The 19031-nt window shown below is 51.0% G+C and overlaps 5 protein-coding genes across 5 annotated transcripts; 2 read left to right on the forward strand and 3 right to left on the reverse strand.

Moving 5' to 3' along the window:
• Positions 1-4340: 4340 nt before the first annotated feature.
• On the forward strand, positions 4341-5342 carry INS49_010902 (uncharacterized protein; the record flags this gene model as incomplete). Its single annotated transcript, XM_043171624.1, has 3 exons — positions 4341-4708; positions 4763-4952; positions 5025-5342. The coding sequence occupies 3 exons, from the start codon at positions 4341-4343 to the stop codon at positions 5340-5342; spliced, it is 876 nt and encodes a 291-aa protein (XP_043023369.1).
• Positions 5343-6128: 786 nt separating this feature from the next.
• INS49_010903 (uncharacterized protein) lies at positions 6129-6628 on the reverse strand (the record flags this gene model as incomplete). The annotated part of the gene is made up of 2 exons (XM_043171625.1): positions 6129-6502; positions 6565-6628. The coding sequence occupies 2 exons, from the start codon at positions 6626-6628 to the stop codon at positions 6129-6131; spliced, it is 438 nt and encodes a 145-aa protein (XP_043023370.1).
• A 1063-nt stretch (positions 6629-7691) lies between these two features.
• On the forward strand, positions 7692-8847 carry INS49_010904 (uncharacterized protein; the record flags this gene model as incomplete). The annotated part of the gene is made up of 2 exons (XM_043171626.1): positions 7692-8238; positions 8312-8847. 2 exons carry the CDS (start codon positions 7692-7694, stop codon positions 8845-8847), a joined length of 1083 nt encoding a protein of 360 aa, XP_043023371.1.
• A 3152-nt stretch (positions 8848-11999) lies between these two features.
• Positions 12000-12686, reverse strand: INS49_010905 (uncharacterized protein; the record flags this gene model as incomplete). The annotated part of the gene is made up of 1 exon (XM_043171627.1): positions 12000-12686. One exon carries the CDS (start codon positions 12684-12686, stop codon positions 12000-12002), a length of 687 nt encoding a protein of 228 aa, XP_043023372.1.
• Positions 12687-17202: 4516 nt separating this feature from the next.
• INS49_010906 (uncharacterized protein) lies at positions 17203-18148 on the reverse strand (the record flags this gene model as incomplete). Its single annotated transcript, XM_043171628.1, has 2 exons — positions 17203-17916; positions 17966-18148. The coding sequence occupies 2 exons, from the start codon at positions 18146-18148 to the stop codon at positions 17203-17205; spliced, it is 897 nt and encodes a 298-aa protein (XP_043023373.1).
• Between the last annotated feature and the right edge of the window lie 883 nt (positions 18149-19031).

Consider the following 19031-nt stretch of genomic DNA (forward strand, 5'->3'; position numbering starts at 1 on the left):
CGAGAAACGAGAGATACCCTATTGTACCAACAGAAAGAGATGTAAAGAAAAGTGTCGACTAATAGAATATGTTAACGTTCTGGACCCTCTTGAAGCCTCCCTAAACTCGCCTAACATGCCTAGTTTGTAGCCTGAGGTGGTTCGTGTTTCTCCAGTCAAAGGGAACAGTGATCGATCGCACGGTATACTATGTGGAATTGTGACTATAGGCTTCTGAACAGGCTGCAGACTGCCAAAGAACAGCGCCCGTGCTGAAGGCTGGAGGTTGCATGCGTCTCCAGACTTCCTTGCGCATACTCGTTTTGGACACCGAGAACGAGCGGCGGCCGGGCTGGAGGACAAGCTCCGTGCTCCTGAGAGAATGTCCCGGAGCACAGATTGAAGCTAGAAAACGAAAAGTGCCCCAGGTAGAGCCGCGGAGTGGACTGACTGGTAGGCTGATGATGGATGGACGGGTGGTGCGAGCACCACCACGACCGAGTCCCGACCAACGAAGAAGAGTGTGGATTACGGGCAGTGATCGGCACGGGCCGCGCCCTGTGGAGTCGCGCTAGCAGCCAAAGTATCATTCCGCCAAGAACGAATCTGGTCGCCTGTCAAGATGCGAAAGACAGATTTCCCAGAAAGGTCCCTGCGGTTTGTTCCCAGCGCGGGGCTGGCACCTCCGATTCCGCGGGGACTCATCCTGTCGTATGTGGTAACGAGAGGTGGGATGTTTCCGAGCCTTGCAATAAAACGAGCGAGGCCGTTGGCAATAGGCCGCTTGGGGCTCTGGTCGCCCCGGTTGCCTCCCCGCCACCCCTTCCCCCAGGGGCATCAGCCCCAATTCATCCCCTGGTGTGCTGCCCTACTGGTTGGTGATGGCCACTTCTCCAGATGGCGCCCCAGATGGATCGCCTGCGCGCCTGGGGGAAGCGAGATGCGAAATCTCGCGGGGAGAACAGGCGAAAGGCGGGGGTGCCGTATTGAAGAGATTAGGTGGGATCCTCTTGAACCTCCCTTGTCAGTTTGAGTTGGTTTGTGCTGGTTCGCTTGGGCCAGACTCTGGTCTCGTCCAGACTGTTACCGAGAACGAAAAGCCGGCGGGTCGAGGCGGCCCTGGGGTTGCCTTCGGCTTTTTGCCCCTGGATGCGGCCGTCCCCCACGAGACAGCGCGATGCTACGCGGGAGTACATTGTACAAAGGTGTCATGGCCGGTCTTCAGGAGGAGGAACCCACCCGCTTTCGCACACAAACAAGGGCCACGAGAGGTGTTACTCACACATATGGGTTCTGGCTCGTGGAACAACTCCCCATCGGGATTTCCGAGGCTGGCAAGTGGCCTTCTGCACTATAGACTGGGCAGGTGGTGCCGTGGGACGATCCCTTCTGGGCAACCTGTGATTGCTTATGCAGCATTAGAGACCTTGTGTTTGGCGGCACTGGTGTTCCCCCATGTTTCCTTACACAGGCGCGACCAGAATAGTTCCACTTGAAACGCCGTCCCAGCAGTTGACGAACCGCCTGTCTGGCTTGTCAGCCTGTCTGCCCTACCCATTACCCCCACGCTGGGGCGGGTAGCCCAAGGTGAGGCTTGGGGCATCTCGATGCGCACCCACGGGGAGTCAGCTGTACCAGCCCGCGATCATGCCGCCTGCCTGTGCTTGCGGTGACTGGGAAGCCATCAGCGGCTCCCGCTGCAACCCCCCCTCCACCCCCCCCCCACACTCTCCGCCTCTCAAGAGACTTGACTGAAAGAGCCTGAATCATAGTCTAGGCCTTGGTGTAACCACGTAGCAGGTCCCGTGACAACGGGTTCCCAGAAAGTTGCGACGGCGCAGTGTGCACCTCCACGTTCCTGGAGGAGCGCGAGGCGGGCGGCCCAGTAAGCTGCCGCAGGCCCCAGGGTCACGCGCACCTGCTCTGCGCTGGTTTAACGAGAACGAAGCGTGGGGCTGCAGTGTGCTGGCTGGCTGAGTTGGATTTGGATCATTTGGACCATTTGGTAGGCTGGCATGTACTCGTGGGCAGGACGATCTGTGTGCTCGGCGAGCGTCGAATCTGCGAATCCGAAACAAACCCAAGTGCAGGGACTCTAATGCACGATTCCCTGGAATACCTGGGGTACCCGAAGTACCCGGGTACCTGAGTGCCTACGTGGAGGAGCCCCCTTCGGGAGTTGAGCGAGGCCTGAGGCTGGCACTGGGCCAGTCAGCCAGTGTCCCAGTCAAGGAATCTGGAGCATGCAGCTGGCGGTAATAATAACTGGAGTGCATGACGTCGGCAGGCAGGGCCTAATGCGTACCGCCATCACGCGACACATGCCAAGTGCGACAAAGCCAACGCAGGGAAGGAAGGAAGAAGAAAAAAAAACGTGGGCGCGGCTGGGCCTGCTGGGCTGGGTGTGGAGATGCGTGCATTGTTAAACCATCAGCCGCAGATCCCGCGTCGGCCTTTGGGTTTTGTGCAGCCGGCTGCGTAATGTGCGTTGTTAATCTCTCTGCGTGCACAACAGGAACAGGCCGGCCAAACCCTGGCAGGCGGACGGGCGGTCGAGCGGTCGAGCGAGTTGATTGAGTGAGTCCTCCTGCCTGTGACAGAGTCCAAGAACGAGACCGACCCGCACCAGCCATAACAACCTGTAAAGTCGGCTGGGAGCGTGTGATCTACACAGCAAAATGTGTTGTCGCCCGCTGAGGTGGCCGCGACGATCAGGTCACTGAGCTGGTTCCGAGGCTGCCACACTTTTGCACAGCTGGATGCACACACACACAAGCAGGATACAGCCTAGTACCCACGCGAGAGGAACCGCGCCTCGCACCACGCGGTGGCAGTGGACAGACCAAGCAGGCGGAAGTGGCCGCCGGTGTTTATCAAGACTTTTGGCCTACTAAATCCGGCCCCAACCTAAACTGCGCTAGGATACCGAGCCAAAGAAGTAAAGTGCTCAGCCTTGTTAGGTTTCGCGGTTAATAATCACGCTGGGTTGGCTCGCTCAAATGCTGCTGTCAGCAGCACTTGTAAAGGTACCTGCTGGACTAGCTGGAAACCTCTCGTTCGATCCGAAGAGGTTGTTCCTTGCTGGTGAGGATGATCCGGAACAACTGCACATGTACTGTAGGTGCAGGACTCCCTGAAATGACCCACGCCAGTTCCCATCTCGACGGGTGATCACGCTCTCGCTGAGTGGCATCTAGAAGGGATGTCCAAATGAGCAGACTGATATAGAGTACTGCATATGCCAAGGGTTCCAATATTCATGTGCACCGTGGTCTACCTGCTGAGCAAGGACCCGCACACGGCATGGATGGCCATCTCATAAGCTTGAGGTCGGACCTTAGCTGACACGCCAACTGAAAGTTTAGCCTCGCGACCTGCTCGAGCCCGCTAGCGAACAGAGAGCAGGGTACCTCGGTACCTTGGTGCGTACCGACCTTGGGGACGTGCCCACTCTTTCTATGGGCCATCCCCCGTCCGCCCACTGCCAAACCAAGCGTCCCACTAGTGGTCCATCCACCCCCCTAAATCCGGGCTGCCTGGGTGGGCGAATAAATCCCCTGCAGTCACCCTTCCTGTTCCTTCCCTCCCACGCGTGCCTTGCATCAAAAGCTGGATTCCGACGTCAAACCCACCAGGTTCAGTCAAGTCCTCTCATACACACACAAAAACATCCCTCTCTCAATCTGGGACGCGCCCACACGCTCCCCCTTCCAGATCACTCTTCTACCCACAGGCCTCAACGTCTTTTTTAGATTTGGGCCCGTCGCATCCGACTACTTTCGAGTCTGTCCCGGCCCGGTCTTTTCAGCCAATTTGTCTGCCACAAAACCTCCCATCCCGCCGCCCACTCCCCATCAATTCGACAAGATGGACAACCAAACCTCGTGCGGTCTTTGCACCATTGCTCTTTGATCAAGAGCCCTGGGCCCGATCGGGACTACACACTCTCGAAAGATCCCTCCTCCATAACGACACATCCATCACCAACTGACTCAATCCCCCCGCGTCGCCTTGCCTCGCCTCACCTCTCTTCACCCTGTCACAGGCGCGCTATCCTGCCAGGGCCTCAGGTTACTGGATACCCCCCACGCTCCAGCAAAACTCATAACTCAGAACACCACCACTCTTCTACCAGCCCGTCTTTGCTCTCACCCCCCAGGAGTCATCTATTGAAACTCAAACATTCATCCTGTTTGCGGAGCATGAACTTTGTCTTGATACTCTTCTTGGCAAAGTTGGTTGTGGCTATATCACTAGTGGTTGCACAGATTATCCTGTTACAGGGTCGGACAGGTAGCTCTTACCAGGACTGGTGGCACGGTTACGTCTCTAGGGTCAGCAAACGCAAGGATTTCAGAATCATGGACGCAGCAAAGGGTACGGAGTCTGCCCAGAGCCAGAAGGGCCTGAGGGAACGGAAATCATTTATGAACACAACAGAGCACGGCGGAACGGAGCAAGCAGACGTTTGCTTAGAGGAACCAGAAGCTCAGAGCATGGAGATGCAACGGTCACAGTCAGGGCAGTCTTCCCTGAAGTCACTGAGAAAACAACCGTCCGTGTCTTCGTTGGCCACCGAGATCAGTGTGTCGAAGGAGACAGTCGAAAGCAAAACCATCCTTGGCCAGCCGGCCAACTTCGGTACCGTGGTCCCGGGCATTTACCGGAGCAGCTATCCCAAGGAGGCTGATTATGCCTTTCTTCAGAAGCTGAAGCTGAAGACGATTATGTGGGTCCCGACAGCTGATCGCTTCCGACGCGCACCTTGCTAATCCTCTGCCAGCACACTTGTGGACAAGGACTTGCCTGAGACGTTTCTCCCTTTTATGAAGGCCAACAAGATCCAGCACCGACACATCACCATGCAGGGCACCAAGAAGGAGACGATACCTATCCAGACAATGGCGGCCATTCTCGAGGTCGTGCACGACAAGCGCAACCACCCTCTCCTGATCCACTGCAATCATGGCAGAGTAAGCCCATCCCTGCCAAATCTGGCTCGTCTCAATCAAACCATTCTGAACCACGAGCTAATTTGATTACAGCACCGAACTGGCTGTGTCGTCGCTCTCGTTCGCAAGATCCAGAACTGGGAGTCGGAGCGCGTCCTGGACGAGTACAGGGCCTACGCATCACCGAAGATCCGAGATTGTGATGTCGAGTACATCACCAAGTTCCAGACTACAGAGGTCCAGCACCTGGCTCTGGCGCCCCTCGCTGAATCGTTTCCGGTTCAACACGCGATGGACCCCCGTCGAATCCGTTTCCTCCTGGCTTCATTTTTCGCCATCTTCATATGGTGGAACACCTTACGGTTCTTCCGACGAACCAGCAATCAGCGAGATCCGGTGTCGGGTCTCTGACACTGCCTCCCACTTGGATGTGGATTTCTCACGGATGTGCTGCCGCACTTCGGCCTCGCTACGCGTCTGCTGGCTCACAGAACAGTCGACTCGATCTTGGCACTGCTGGACAGCGATCGTGTAGAGGTTTCGCGTATGGATGTTTCATGTCATTGCTTTTGGGTGTAGAGCAGCTTTTCTACTTGCTTCGGTCGGGCTCCTCACAAGGGAATAGACAGGGTATCTTTGGAGGCTATCAAGAGCTGAGATGTCCTCCTGGCGTTTTCAGGGCGAGGTCGGCTCTTTGATTACAGAGTCGAGGTTTCTTTTGTTTACAAGTCCAGTGTACGGCACAGATTAAAAGTCAAGCGCTGGTGTGCTATAGAGTCCTCGGTAGAGAGGCTCAGAGGCCAGATGTCAGAGTTTCAGAAAGCGTCATACCCGGGCAGCCTTTTGATGAGGTTTTTGTTTGGAAGAAATGCATACAAGGAGTTCCTGCAGTTTCTGCATTTCCCGATATCAGCATGTACATGAATGAGTGCCTGAGCACCCCAAGTGACAGGGGCGCTGTTGTCCTCAAGCCCAGCACTGGCGGCCTCGAACGCGCATTGTTTCTTGTGCCCTCGAATCCGGGACAGCTATGCTATAGCCAGCGCATAGGTGAAGACCAATATCACAAAAAAGTCTAGGCATGCCATTGACCCCAACGAGCCTAAGCCTTTCAAACACAACACACCCAGGATCAGGTCTCGTTGCCATGAAGTGAGCGGCAAACCTCCAAACAATAAACACCCTCGCTCACATGCCTCACTGCTCCTCGATGCCCCACCGATCCCTCTCCTTCCTCTCGACGCGCTCCGCCTCCCTGTCCCCCATGGCGTAGGCGTACCCTCCCCCAGCGGCGTTGACGATCCCCAGGCCGACGGCGCCACCACGGACGGCGGCCCTGGCGGTGAAGCGCTGGCGGAGCGAGGCGACGGGCCGACTGCGCGCGGCGAGGAGCACGTACAGCCCGGACCAGGCGGCCGAGAGGCCCGCGGCGTCGATCTTGAACCCGGCCACGCTCAGGTAGCTGCTCAGCAGGAGCATGGGGGTGAAGACCAGCATGGGCAGCTTGTGGAAGGGGCGGAAGTGGAGGGAGGTTATCAGGGTTGCTAGGCCCATTGGTGGGAGGGAGGATACTGTTGGGTTTTGTTAGGAGGGTGAGGCATGAGGGTGAGTTTGGGAGAAGGGGGGGACTCACAGCCCCAGCCGTTAAGGCGGGATGCTAGTGACCTCGTTGGCTCGGGTTGATCTGGTGTTGCCATGATTGTGCGGAGGTGATAGACTTGTGAAAAAGAGATTTCCGAATTGTGAGGCTCGAGGCTCACATGTGATGTCGAAGATGTGCCTAGGAACTTTTTTTTTGGCCGGAGGCTGCGAGAAAAACCAGTGACGTGATGTACACTGGAGAGCTTACAGGGGTCCGAACGGTTCTGTGATCGATCCCCAGCTGGCAGACTCTCTCTTCTAGGATTATGTCGTGGGAGAGACTGGAAGCTCATACAGAGAGACGTTCAACATTAGGTAAATATGTCACTTTAGTCCACAGTAACTGTCCAGGTATGTACCTTGAATATTCCTGCCACAGAGCTCAAGGGTCCTCAGAAAGCTGCATTGGGGGTTGGTCTGGCAGGGGTCTTCTACAGTTTGACTGCAGGGCGGTTGTCGGCTGGCCGGCAAAGTCGGGGCTGGGCAGCACGCCCTCCAAGGACAGTAGAGCATGGACTTTTTGGATGCAGCTTCGATCCAGGTCATCGTCCGGAAGGCTTTTCCAACTCGCGTGCAGCCAGCATCTCTGTTGCATTTGCAGGTGCAAGCCCAAGGAAAGCATTGCTATTCACTCGTGGACTGTTCATTGTCCATTTAGCATCGACACAGCTTGTCCCTTGCTGCCTTCGTTGAATTGAGGCCACTTGTTTTTGGACGGGTTACCTGGAAGAAGCCACCTTCCCTGACGGCCTATCGTGCACACCCCACGGCCCGTCATCACCAGACGACCGGGCAACACGCAACACACAATCCGCCAGCCCGCTCCTCAGCAACCTCAACCTGTGGCTGCTCTGCCATCCTCCCCACGCACGAGTCCGCTCCATCTTGCTATCCAGTTGCTCACACGTTCGCCATCCTAAGTCCCAACCTTATCCTATCAGCCGCTCGATACTGTGCCGCCAACGACCGCTAGCCGCAGTCGCATAACCTCGCCCATCCCTACCGTCTCGCGGCTGCGACGACAACGCATCAAAACAACTCGCTGCACCCCAGCTATAGCTACGGCAACACCAACCACCACCTGCTGTTCTGAGGCAGAGACACAAGCCGCCTGGCATCATGCCGCCCAGCGCAACCGCCTCCGGGGCGGATGCCTCCAACGACTCTTCCTCAGCCCGCAACCGGGAACACACCCAGGGCAACCAGGACCGCAAGTACACAACCGAGCAGAAGGCGGCAGTCCTGCGCATCCGCCGGTGCAAACCCACAGAGTTCTACGACATCCTCGGCATAGAAGCCGTGCGCAAGACCTGCTCCGAGGCGGACATCAAGAAAGCATACCGCAAGCAGTCGCTCCTAACACACCCCGACAAGAACGGCCACGAGCACGCCGACGAGGCATTCAAGATGGTATCAAGGGCCTTCAGCGTGCTAGGCGACAAGGAGAAGAGGGAGAAGTTCGACAAGTTCGGCGGCGACCCCGACAGCAGGTTCAGTCAGGCCCAGGCACAGAACCCTTTCGCCGGGTTCGCAGCCAGGCAAGGTGGCGGAGGGAGAGGGCCCATGGGAGGCGGGATGTGGGAGGACGAGCTGAGCCCGGAGGAGATGTTTCAGCGGTTCTTCGGCGGCGGTGGGTTTGGTGGTGGTGGCGGCGGCCCCTTTGGTGGTGAGTAGACTCCCCGCGCATGTGCGAAGTCATGGGGGGAGCGGCAGCACTAACTAACAAGGCTTTGACACAGGTCCCCAGTTCGTCTTCAACTTCGGCGGCCCGGGCGTCAGGGTACATCAGTTCGGCGGCGGACGGCCGCGCAGGCGACCGCGCGAGAACGAGCAACAAGCACCAGAGAACAGCCTGTTCAACACCCTCATGGGCCTCCTCCCGATCATCTTCCTGTTCCTGTTCCCGCTGCTCTCGTCGCTCTTCTCGGGCGGCGGCAGCGCGCCCGCGGGGCCGAACATGGTCTTCGACGCGCCCGACGCGCAGCACACCTTCGAGCGGATAACGCCCAAGCTCAAGGTCAAGTACTACGTCAACCCGGTGGAGATAAAGGCGTACACCAAGACGCAGCTGTCGCGCATGGACAGCAACGCCGAGGTGGTGCTGGTGCGGCACCTGCAGCACGAGTGCGAGAACGAGATGCTGCACAAGCAGAGGCTGTACGACGAGGCGCAGGGCTGGTTCGTCCAGGACCCGGACAAGATGGGCATCGCCGAGCGGTACCCGCAGCCCAGCTGCTCGAGGCTCAACAAGCTGGGCATCAGGACGACGAGGTGACCTCTCCGTCTTTCTTCTTCCTCATGTTTTTCCTCACTTTCTTCCTCGGCCACAAAACTCGGAATCATGGAGAGGCTGCCTGTACAGGATATGGCGATAGACAAGGGTGGGGTTGTGGTTGCATTTGGACTACGAGACCTCCGATTGGTAATGAAACCTTGGTTGTTGTATTCTGGACTACTATCTGATCTTGTGTTGGCGTTGGGCGGGGAGAGCATCATTGACATAGCGGCTTTGCTGAAGGGGGACATTGGATTCAACGTGTGTTTGGGCGAGGCAAGCGGTGCGCCTGCTGCTTGCTGCCTTGCGCGCCGGCGGGCTACGTTTCAAATACCAGATATTATCCGACTGCCCTGTGATTCATACGAGGGGCGCCGAATGCAAGAACCTGCCATTTGGCCTCGCATGGGTCCATCTCCGTGAGCGTGCCACCCCAGCTCGTCGAGTCCACGCCGGACCCGGCCTCTTCATGACGCTTGGCTTCTCTAGGATGCTCGGGCAGCTTGAGAGTGCAGGACTAGAGAACACAAAAGGCAGATGTACGGTTTCCTGCCTAGTAAAAGTAGAACACTCAATAACGTATCTTTACTACAGTAAAGTACCGTAGCAAATCAGTTATGATCTATCGGCTCCTCGTTTCCTTGTCTAGCTGGAAGAATCTATGTGATGAAGGGGGGCTGTAAAGGTTGGCCTAAGTAGGCTGCCTCCACCTTGACGGAAGAGGACGTCTGAATGATTACGTCTACGTTCACTACATCGTAACCATTTACGCAGAATTTCTAGAACCCGCTGTTCCTATAAGGACTTGGTCAGTATCGGGGTTCTTCATCAGAAAGCTTCAAAGATATGGGAGGTGGCCGCGTTTGTGGACGAGTTTTTATAGACACGCGATTTTTACGTCAATCCCCGCATACATGATTGCCAAACTCCTGGCCGACACTTTGCGCAGCTGTTATTCAAGTTCTGACGAAGAAGCACTCTTCAAAAGCTGTGTCGATCTCGACAATGCGTGTTAAAGTCACCAAAGTTGCGGAACATGTCGCGTGCTTGCTGAGTCGGAAGAACAAAAAGGAAGGCCAATTCGGAACCTCACATGTTGAAGGACCACTAATGACGTGCAATCGCGTCAGCAACCTCATGGAGTACCTGAAAAGAAGGCTCATGTTGTCGACGCCAGTCGTCGAAGGTGCCAATGGCTCCAAGGCGACGGAGAGGATATGTTTCAGCTCGTATTCGACCAGAGATCTTGAGATTATGAGTAGCCGTAGGTGTAAGGCCATTTAGGACTGGCTCGAGGAATTGGACTTGACGAGGATCGATGGAGTGCTTGAGATATGCATCTTGCGGCACACACGGTCCGCTTGTTGACGAACAGAGATCCCGACCATTGGACTGAACATTCGTGAAAATACAGCATCAAAACCTCAATAGTCTGTTCAATGCGCATCTTTGACTGCTCGATTACGCATGTGGCGGCCAAAGTTTCGGGTGAAATAGCATTTCGAAGCAGAGAATTGATGACTATGTAGTATACTTACAAGCATTAAAAGTGGGTGGTCTCGTTTTTAATCTATACACATATGCTTCTTAAGCAATATGCATCCAGTCCCTTTATATAGTAATAAAAGCTTAAGCACCTAGCGTTAAAAATAATAATATAATGTTAATAATAATAAGTTTTAAATATAATTATTTATAGCTTATAATTAAGAAAATAATAATAACTTTATAATAATTATATAAATAAAATTAACAAAAATTACTTTTAATAATATTATAAATTATTAATATAAATAGCCTGATATTAATAATTAAGCAATTAATTATATAATGAAAATTAAAATAATCTTTATAAAATAAATTCCATATATTATAAGAGTAAATATAGAGACAAGGCAGCTATCCTTAATATGTTAATTTAGATTAAGACGGCGCTACCTTTTATGTAAGGAAGAAGTCTTATGGAAATCGCAAGGCAGGGGTTTTATGCCTAAGGGGTATAGGGCCCAGAGCCTTAGTGAATGCCTGCAGTCAATGGGGTTCTCCATCCATACACCCACTCACACCATAAATATAATCTTAATTAAAAACTTAATTTATTTCCACCTATATTAATATATATCTTCCCAAAAGATCTTTAAAGAAATTATAAAATTATATAAGCTTTTAAAAAGACCCTTGTTAAGTAAGCTATCATTACAATTAACGTTTAATCCCAAAGCTAACCTTAATAAAAGTTAAAATGGAAAACGATTTCCTTAATAATTATCCACAACCATTTTATAAAGCAGTTGCAAAACTCTCAGAGAAAAGCAAACACGATATTTACAACGAATTACAAGCATTAAAAATGAACCACAATCATCTATCTAAGGATCATCATGCCTCAGATGTGTCCAGCCTTCTATACCCGCCCACTTGACGTGTGAGATCTCATGCTGTCACACAATATCTTCGATTGCTACCCAGTCCCTACACAGAGGCTCGTTGCCCTAGCCGTTAAAACCAGTATATCTATGCCCCTTGACGTCGGGCCGTATCAAGCTCATGTCACCATGGCACATCATCACCTGTCGTAAGACCTCGGCACAGTGGTCCACATGACCGATGTTTCGTACTGGTATTCGACACCCGGTCCCCGCAAGTGTACAGATAGTTATTAATAGACTTCTTGATACTCTCATTGTAGTGCAGCTGGTGCGTGACGGCTATCCCAAAAGCCTGCGAGCTGGACTTCCAGGAGATGGAATGGTGCTCGTCACCATCAATATTTCTCTCCCACTTCCTGGATGTCTAGTTACAACGTTTGTCCACTTTGTCCGATTTGCTCAGCTTCTCCTCCCTCTACGAGGCCGATAAACTAGACTAACCTCATTACACAATGTCGATAGTCCTCAAAAGAGACTGATCATCTGGTCGTAGGTTGTTCATCATCATCCCCATGTCGACACGTTGATAGCATCCGACTTTCTCTGGAGCTGGGACTAATAGCAAGACCAAATGAACATCCTAGATTAAAGCCAAAGACTGAGTTGGTCACAGTTGAATTTTATCACAGTCTGCCGCTCTTACCTGGATTCCTGAACTTGTCAAGTTTGGTGCAGGAGTAGAACTGTATTGGTATCAGCAATCGTCCTGTAAAATTTCTAGGTCTATACATGCTCTGAGAGATAGGCGACATCCTCCCAGGTAGTTGAGGCCAGAAAAAGGCAGTAGATGTGATCAAATCGCTGTCGGTCAAACACTGCGACGCCAGTGCACTCCGGAGAGGTTCCTTCTAGACGGACGACAGCCTGCGGGTCGTCCACTCCCCTGTTCAGAACAAGGAATAGGATGTGAGTCTTTGGACAGTGGAAGCTATTGATGTCGGGGGCAGTCTTGTGCGCCGTGCACTTCATAACGTTGGCCTGCAGTCTGAAGCATCCTTGATCGTCGATGTGAACTTCTGCCTGGTCAATATCGGTTCGCAGGTTGCGCATCGTAATGCACCAGAACCATTTCTTGACTCCCTTTGACGCCCACGACCACGAGGGTACGTCACTCAAGTCTTCTGACTCTTCTGCGATGTCACAACTCATCCAAAGGAGGTGGGAAGCGAGTTCTGATAAGAAGACACCCCTATTGTAGGTGTCTCTATTCCGCTCTTGCAATACGGTGGCGATCCCTTGCAGGGCCATTAGCCGGTCTGATTTGTTTGTAAGCTTCATCATAGAGAATCTTTCCAATACCGCATCCCACTCAGGATACTCTTCCCCCTCGAACGGTATATCCCTCTCATCGATTCCCCAGCTGTCGTGGAGATATTCATCCTGGCACGACCAAGATGGGCCGGCTGGCATAAAACGTAGAGTTCTCCGTGCTAGATATGATTCTTGAAGAGCCCATCCTCTTGTGCTAAGGTGGCCTCCAGCGGGTGAGGGGCGTTCCCAGGAAAATATACTCGCGTAGAAAGAGCCAGCAATTTGGCCGGTGCTTGAATAGAACGGAAGTTCCACCGATGTAAGGTCTCGAGGTGTGCTCACAAAGCAACCTTCTTGGGGGGTTGTTGCTCCCGAGGCCGCAATAACTAAGCAAGCCATTTGATAGACAGACCCCATCCGTTTAGACTCTCGGGTCCAATCCTCGTGATCGTCTTGAATAATGCAAAGTGCATCGATCCAGAGGTACCGTACTGAAAGCTGACGTGTTATCTGGACTGCATCTTGATGGGTCTTGGGCAGAGAGTTGAAGGGTATTGCAGAGAGGCGTTGCTTTAGATTTTCCTGGGTCGTAGTCATGGTCTGTGTGCCTGGCGGTCCCCAGCAGTATGATAGAGCGCAGTAGTTTCCGCTTAATCCGTTAGTCTCAATAAGTACAAGGTCAGTACCACCTGGTCCACGAAGATCTAATATACGAGTTGGTAGCCTCGGTCCTAGTATATCCTCTTCGATAGCCCTCGCGTCCAGAGTCTGGTTGCAAAACCTATGATTCCGGCGACAAGTTTCGAACCAGGTTCGGTATAGGGTAAAAGCCTCTGAGCAGTTATCACTGGGCAGTGGTGGATTACAGCCCATGAGGCCCGATGCTGCGGCAGGACTGTCTAACGGGAGTCAGAAAAGGGAAAGGCTGTTCCATGGACACTATGAAGAATTACCTTGCCTAGCCCAAATAGCTGCTCTGAAGCCCAAAAGAACCCGCGGACTATTGGGCCGCTGAAAACGAAAATCAATCCAGTCGTAGGGTTCTTGAAGTCTTCAGAATGGGATCTCTCCAGTATGGCTTCGCCTTCATCGATATTGTATAAAGACAGTCCAGAACGGTTGAATACTCTCGCGCGATTATGCTCAATCAGGCGGCAAAGGGGACAGAGTCTGGATCTTTCAATATCCTTCTTAAAAGTGAAGGGAATCCAGCCGGTCCGGTGGAAAGGGTCGTTGTGTTGGTGTAACTGGATACAGAGAGTGAGAACAAACTTGTCGCAATTTTGGCAGAGATCCATTATGACGAGATGTTCTGCGAAATTTCACCTTTCTAAGTGTTCTATAACGTGTCGGCAGAAACGGTAAATCGAGAAGACCGATGGTGTGGGTTCCGACCAGTATTAAGTTGCCGGATAGTAATCTCAAGCGGGCACAGTGGCTTGACAGCTGACACGCGAGGTGACATATTATTGGCATGTGTAACACACCAACATTCAACGTGGAGGCTCGTACAGCACAACCACGGTCGGCCGGAATCATTGCCATCGTATAGGCAAGACGTGGCATGATAGCCGCAGTTTCCTTGGCCGAAGATGTGCTGGCCGGAGTTTGAGGTCCGCGTCAGTGTCAGTGTCTATGAATGGCAGGGCATTTTCGTAAAGAGTTTTGATGACTCTGCCGACCTCAACAGAGATCTTTGAGGGTTTCGGGCCACTCGGTTGCTGGCTGCTCAACCTCAGGTCTAGATGCGGAGACAGTTTCGCAAGGGACGCAGGTCCAGCCCAGCCAACCCAACTCCAGCTCGGGAAATCATGTCGTCGAGTGCAGGTGATCTCATGCCACCAGAATAGGTCGAACATCATGTCTCTTGGCCGCTGTGCCATCCTCCCATCTTCACGCAATGCTAGACTCCAGAGCTGAAGCATGGGTCGTCTTGTTCGGACGTAGTTATTCAACACGCCCAGGAATGCATTGAGCGAATCTCCTTCCAGCGTCAAGTTTCTCGTCGTGTACTCTTCAATCTGTTGTCTGAGTTCCTTAACATGAAAATAGCGACCCGAGTATGACGTGTGGGGAACAAAGCGGCCGAATGTGCGTTGGCCGGCTTTGCCAGTAATTGCGATTGTTTGCTTGAATGGTTCTGCGACGTACTCCCTATTACAAAGGTACATAACTTGATATCTGTGAAATTGATGCATCTTGTGGATAGATGACTTTCCTGGTAAGTCCAAGCCCGCGTTGCCCATTTACTGGAGCTCAGCAAAGCTGAACCATGGCCGCTGCTGTAAGACAATTCTGCCAGGGTGTCGCCTTTGATGCTCACTTCGTGGTGCTGTCGACGATGAGTCTTTGCAACACCCGCCAAGCCTGTTTGAGCGTCCCCGCCGGCAGCTGCAATGACGGTACAATAAGCGTTAGAGTAAATTTCACCCTTCATACTAAGTGTTTGCTGCCTCTCCGGGCCTTTGCGAGGCACACACTGGGACTTTGGTTAGCTTCATCTCTACCTACGCGCTGTATTACAGCTGTGAAACCAGCGAGGAATATACTTGCGTATTGGTCAATCCATAGGTATTTGAGCCCCAAGCGGGCACAAACGGTAAAAGTGTCTGCTATCACCGGAGGAGGGTTATCGAGATCCTCTGAATGCTTTACTTTGCCCCAGGCATAGGATAGGGCAAGGTATTTGCATTGAGGCGGGGCTTTAACGACCTCTCGGGATTCGGAATCGATAACCTGTAGGCTAGGAATATCAGGTTTGATGTACGGCAGCAGTCGGCACACTTTGCAAGATGATGCGCCGAGCTCGGCTGACGATGAATCAAGCGAATCCATCACCATGATCCAGACAGGTTTCTTGCGATCGCTGTCGTCCGCCAATTTGGGAAGTTGGTCCCAACCTACAGAGCTGCATTTATTGCACACGAAGTCCGAGGCTGTATCGCTCGGCGTCTTAGGTTCTGATGGATACCGAGGACTTGCTCGCGGGTCGACATGCTGAGCCTGTAGCTCTGCTGAGTCTTGAGTATCGTGAGACATGCTCCTCGGGACGTCGGGTGAGCGTAAGAGTACCTTGATGGTTGAGTATGATGCTTCTTTTGAGACACACCGAGGTCATCATTCGACACTCTTTTCTTCTTCATCACAAATGTTCCAGGAAAATATTTAAAGGAAGATTCGTGCGGTACTGCTCCCGCCCCCAATCTGGAGTAAGGTCTAATATGCAGGGGCACAAGATTCCTATGGGTCTGACACGGCCCCTGATGTGGACAGGTCAGCTGAGCACTCAGAGTGTTTCATTGATCAGGCACACAACTTGAAGTGTTCCGCCGCTGACGCTTGGCACGAAGGAATATACTTGTCGATAAGCGAGCTTCAAACTGACACGGGCTGACGCCCTCGGCCTAGCTGCAGACCATGAAGAGTGTTCAGTTTGAAAGCTGGTTTGAGAAAACATGGGCGAGTTTCAAAGCCTGTTGAATTTTTGTAGGAGGGAACATGTCTCGGTTCGTACCAGGCATGCGTACTCGGGCAGTACGGAAATCATGTCGAAGCTGGGGATGTAAAGATTGCCCTGGCATCGTAGATTAATTTATTTCGCACCTCGCCACTTGCAGATATAGAGCATGTGAGGACCATCAGTCGGACGATGTGGACTTTGGGGTCGTTCATGGACAAAGTGGTCTTGTTTTTAATCTGTATACATATGCTTCTTAAGCAATATGTATCCAGTCCCTTTGTATAGTAATAAACGCTTAAATACCTAGCGTTAAAATTATAATATTAATAATAATAGGTTTTAAATATAATTATAGCTTATAGCTAAGAAAATATTAATAGCTTTATAATAATTATATAAATAAGGCTAGTAAAAATTATTTTTAGCGGCGTTATAAAGTAAAAAGTTAAATAATTAATTATATAATTAAGATTAAAATAATTTTTTTAAAATATTATAACTATATATTAATATATATTTATTAAAGGAAATTTTAAAGAAATAATAAAATTATATAACTTTTTAAGAAAACCTTTATTAAATAAGCTATTATTATAGCTAATATTTAATCTTATAGCTAATTTTAATAAAAGTTAAAATAAAGAAATACTTTACTTTTAAATGCTTAACCTTTTTTATAAAGATTATAAAAAAGTTTTAAAGAAAAATAAAAATAACGTTTATAATAAAATAAATAAAAATAAAATAATTAATAAAATTATATTTTATTAAATTTATTATTTTATTATTACTAATAATATTACTTTTAAAAGGATTAAAAAAGAGTTAAAAAATAAGGGTAAAAAGAAATATTATGATATTTCTTTGAAAGAGGGGAATGAGAATATATATTAAGCTATATGCAACTTTGTGTATAAGCTTAGGGAGGGATAGTTGGAAAGCTGAGCAGATAGCAGATAGATTAATGGATAGTTGATTTAAAAAACATAGTGTGGCCGAAGCCGTTCATGGACAAAATAGCCCAGACAGACCAAAATACTGCGGCGAGCCCGGAGGTTGAGAATTTGGGACACCTGTTTTTGAATCAATACGGGTGTAGGCAAGGCACGGAGCGTCCAAAAGACAATACATAGGCCCAATACCGTTTGATACATATGCAATAGGTATGGGAATAAGACATACAAAGGGTACACCTACCATCAGCATATATTTACATTAAATGTCAAACCAATCCAGGTCTCTCGCAACATCACAAGGTACAGTATGCCCAACTCCGACAGCTGACCATCCCAGCAGCTTTGAGCCATGACCGTACACCATCTCCGTATAATTTAAGAAAGGAGTGTCCGAGATGTTCTTCGTCCATGAGACATCTAGAATGGTAGACCACTGCTTTAACCTCTCGGCGAGATTATTGTACGAGATCATCTCGTCCGCGGTACCGTGCCATATCATCATATTGGGATAAGGACCCTCGTAGCCTTCGTACATGACGTATACTTGCTCTGCCCACTCCTCGCCGGTCTTTGTGAGATTCCCGATGCCGCAACTGGGATCCCCGCTGCCCGGGCTTGAGCTTGAGCCTGCTAAGCATCTAGCTGGCACCCCAGAGTAGCATGATGCGGCTGCGAATACGTCCGGATATGTGCCGCACAGGAAGTTGGTCACCATAAACCCAGACGATGAGCCTGTGATGAAGATGCGAGCGGGATCAGCGTTGTATTCTGAGATGACCCATTTGATCATGTGAGCGAGCCCAGTACTGTCGCCATTGCCGTCATGTGTAAGTGACTCCTTGCTGGAGACGTCCCAGCACTTGTCGTGATTTGGGCTACTTGGGAAGAGGGCGATGAATCCTCTGTCATCGGAATAGGCTGTATAATTGTTTTCTTGGTTGTAAAAGGGCCCATCGAAGCTGCATGCATGTAGCTAGATTTGGTCAGCGCGCATGATGAGCAACCAAAGAGTAGTAACTTACTGCGAGGATAACCGGGGGACTAGCAGGCAATGGCGTAGGAATGTAAACGTCGAGAGTGAGGTTTGTGGGATTGTAGCCCCATTCTGGTATTCTTGTGAGTTCAGGATTGGCAGCAAATGTGAAGGTGGCACCGAATGCCAACATCCACGATATTATGCTTCGGATAGACCACGAGAATTCCATCATGGCGATAGGTAGGCAGGAAATAGCAGCATGAACCGGTACGTGAAACGTATTGTGTCTTTAAAACATGAGCCTGGGAAATGGCGGTACGGTGCGTGAATCGTACGAGTTGGCACACATAATAACCATTTGTCCTACTTTGGTGGGCAATCTCGCCGGGGCCTACGTTCGTATTGCCCTACGCTCAATTAGGAGAAATAGAGCCTACCTACATATACCTACTCAGGCATTGTAGTCACCCCGGACCTGACTAACAATGTTGCAACAGGCAATCCAGAAGGCTTTGGTAGATCATGGGAAAGTGGTTCGCGGAGGGTCATATCCCGCCATCAGCACATGTTTGTGCGAACTGTTGCCGGATCCTTAGCTGCTGCCCCGCCGCGGTGTGTGCAGGGAGGGACACGTCTTTGAACATGGAATAATGGGCCGCCGCCCACATTTTGTTAAGGAAGAACTACTTCTTGAGGCAGGATTTATTATCATGTGTTATGATATACCGGTAGAGATTGTCACTACTCATCAAAAAGTCCGTACATGCTGTCGATAGCTTAAAGCCGTGACAAAATAGTAATAAGTCATAAACGAACGGCGAGATGGCCTCCAGATAAATGGGATTGTCCCGTTCCTGTGCTCGAATCGCTGTCCAGTGGCACCCTACACCGCAGAGTGGTTATGGTCGACGGCTTGCGGCGCCACCTACGTATCAACGACACCAAGCACAATAATAGTAAGTCAAACCGCCCCTGGCTATGAAAGGCTTCAGGGTAGACGTCCTTTCTCGCAAATGAATTACGTTCAACACATTTTTATGAATTCTTTCGATTTCGCGAATTTCAGTCTCTGGTATTAGAAAAAGTAAACGAAGCCTCAACTACTCACACTT

This window comes from Diaporthe citri (genome assembly GCF_014595645.1).
Source record: "Diaporthe citri strain NFHF-8-4 chromosome Unknown scaffold_5, whole genome shotgun sequence".
Taxonomy (NCBI): Eukaryota; Fungi; Ascomycota; class Sordariomycetes; order Diaporthales; family Diaporthaceae; genus Diaporthe; species Diaporthe citri.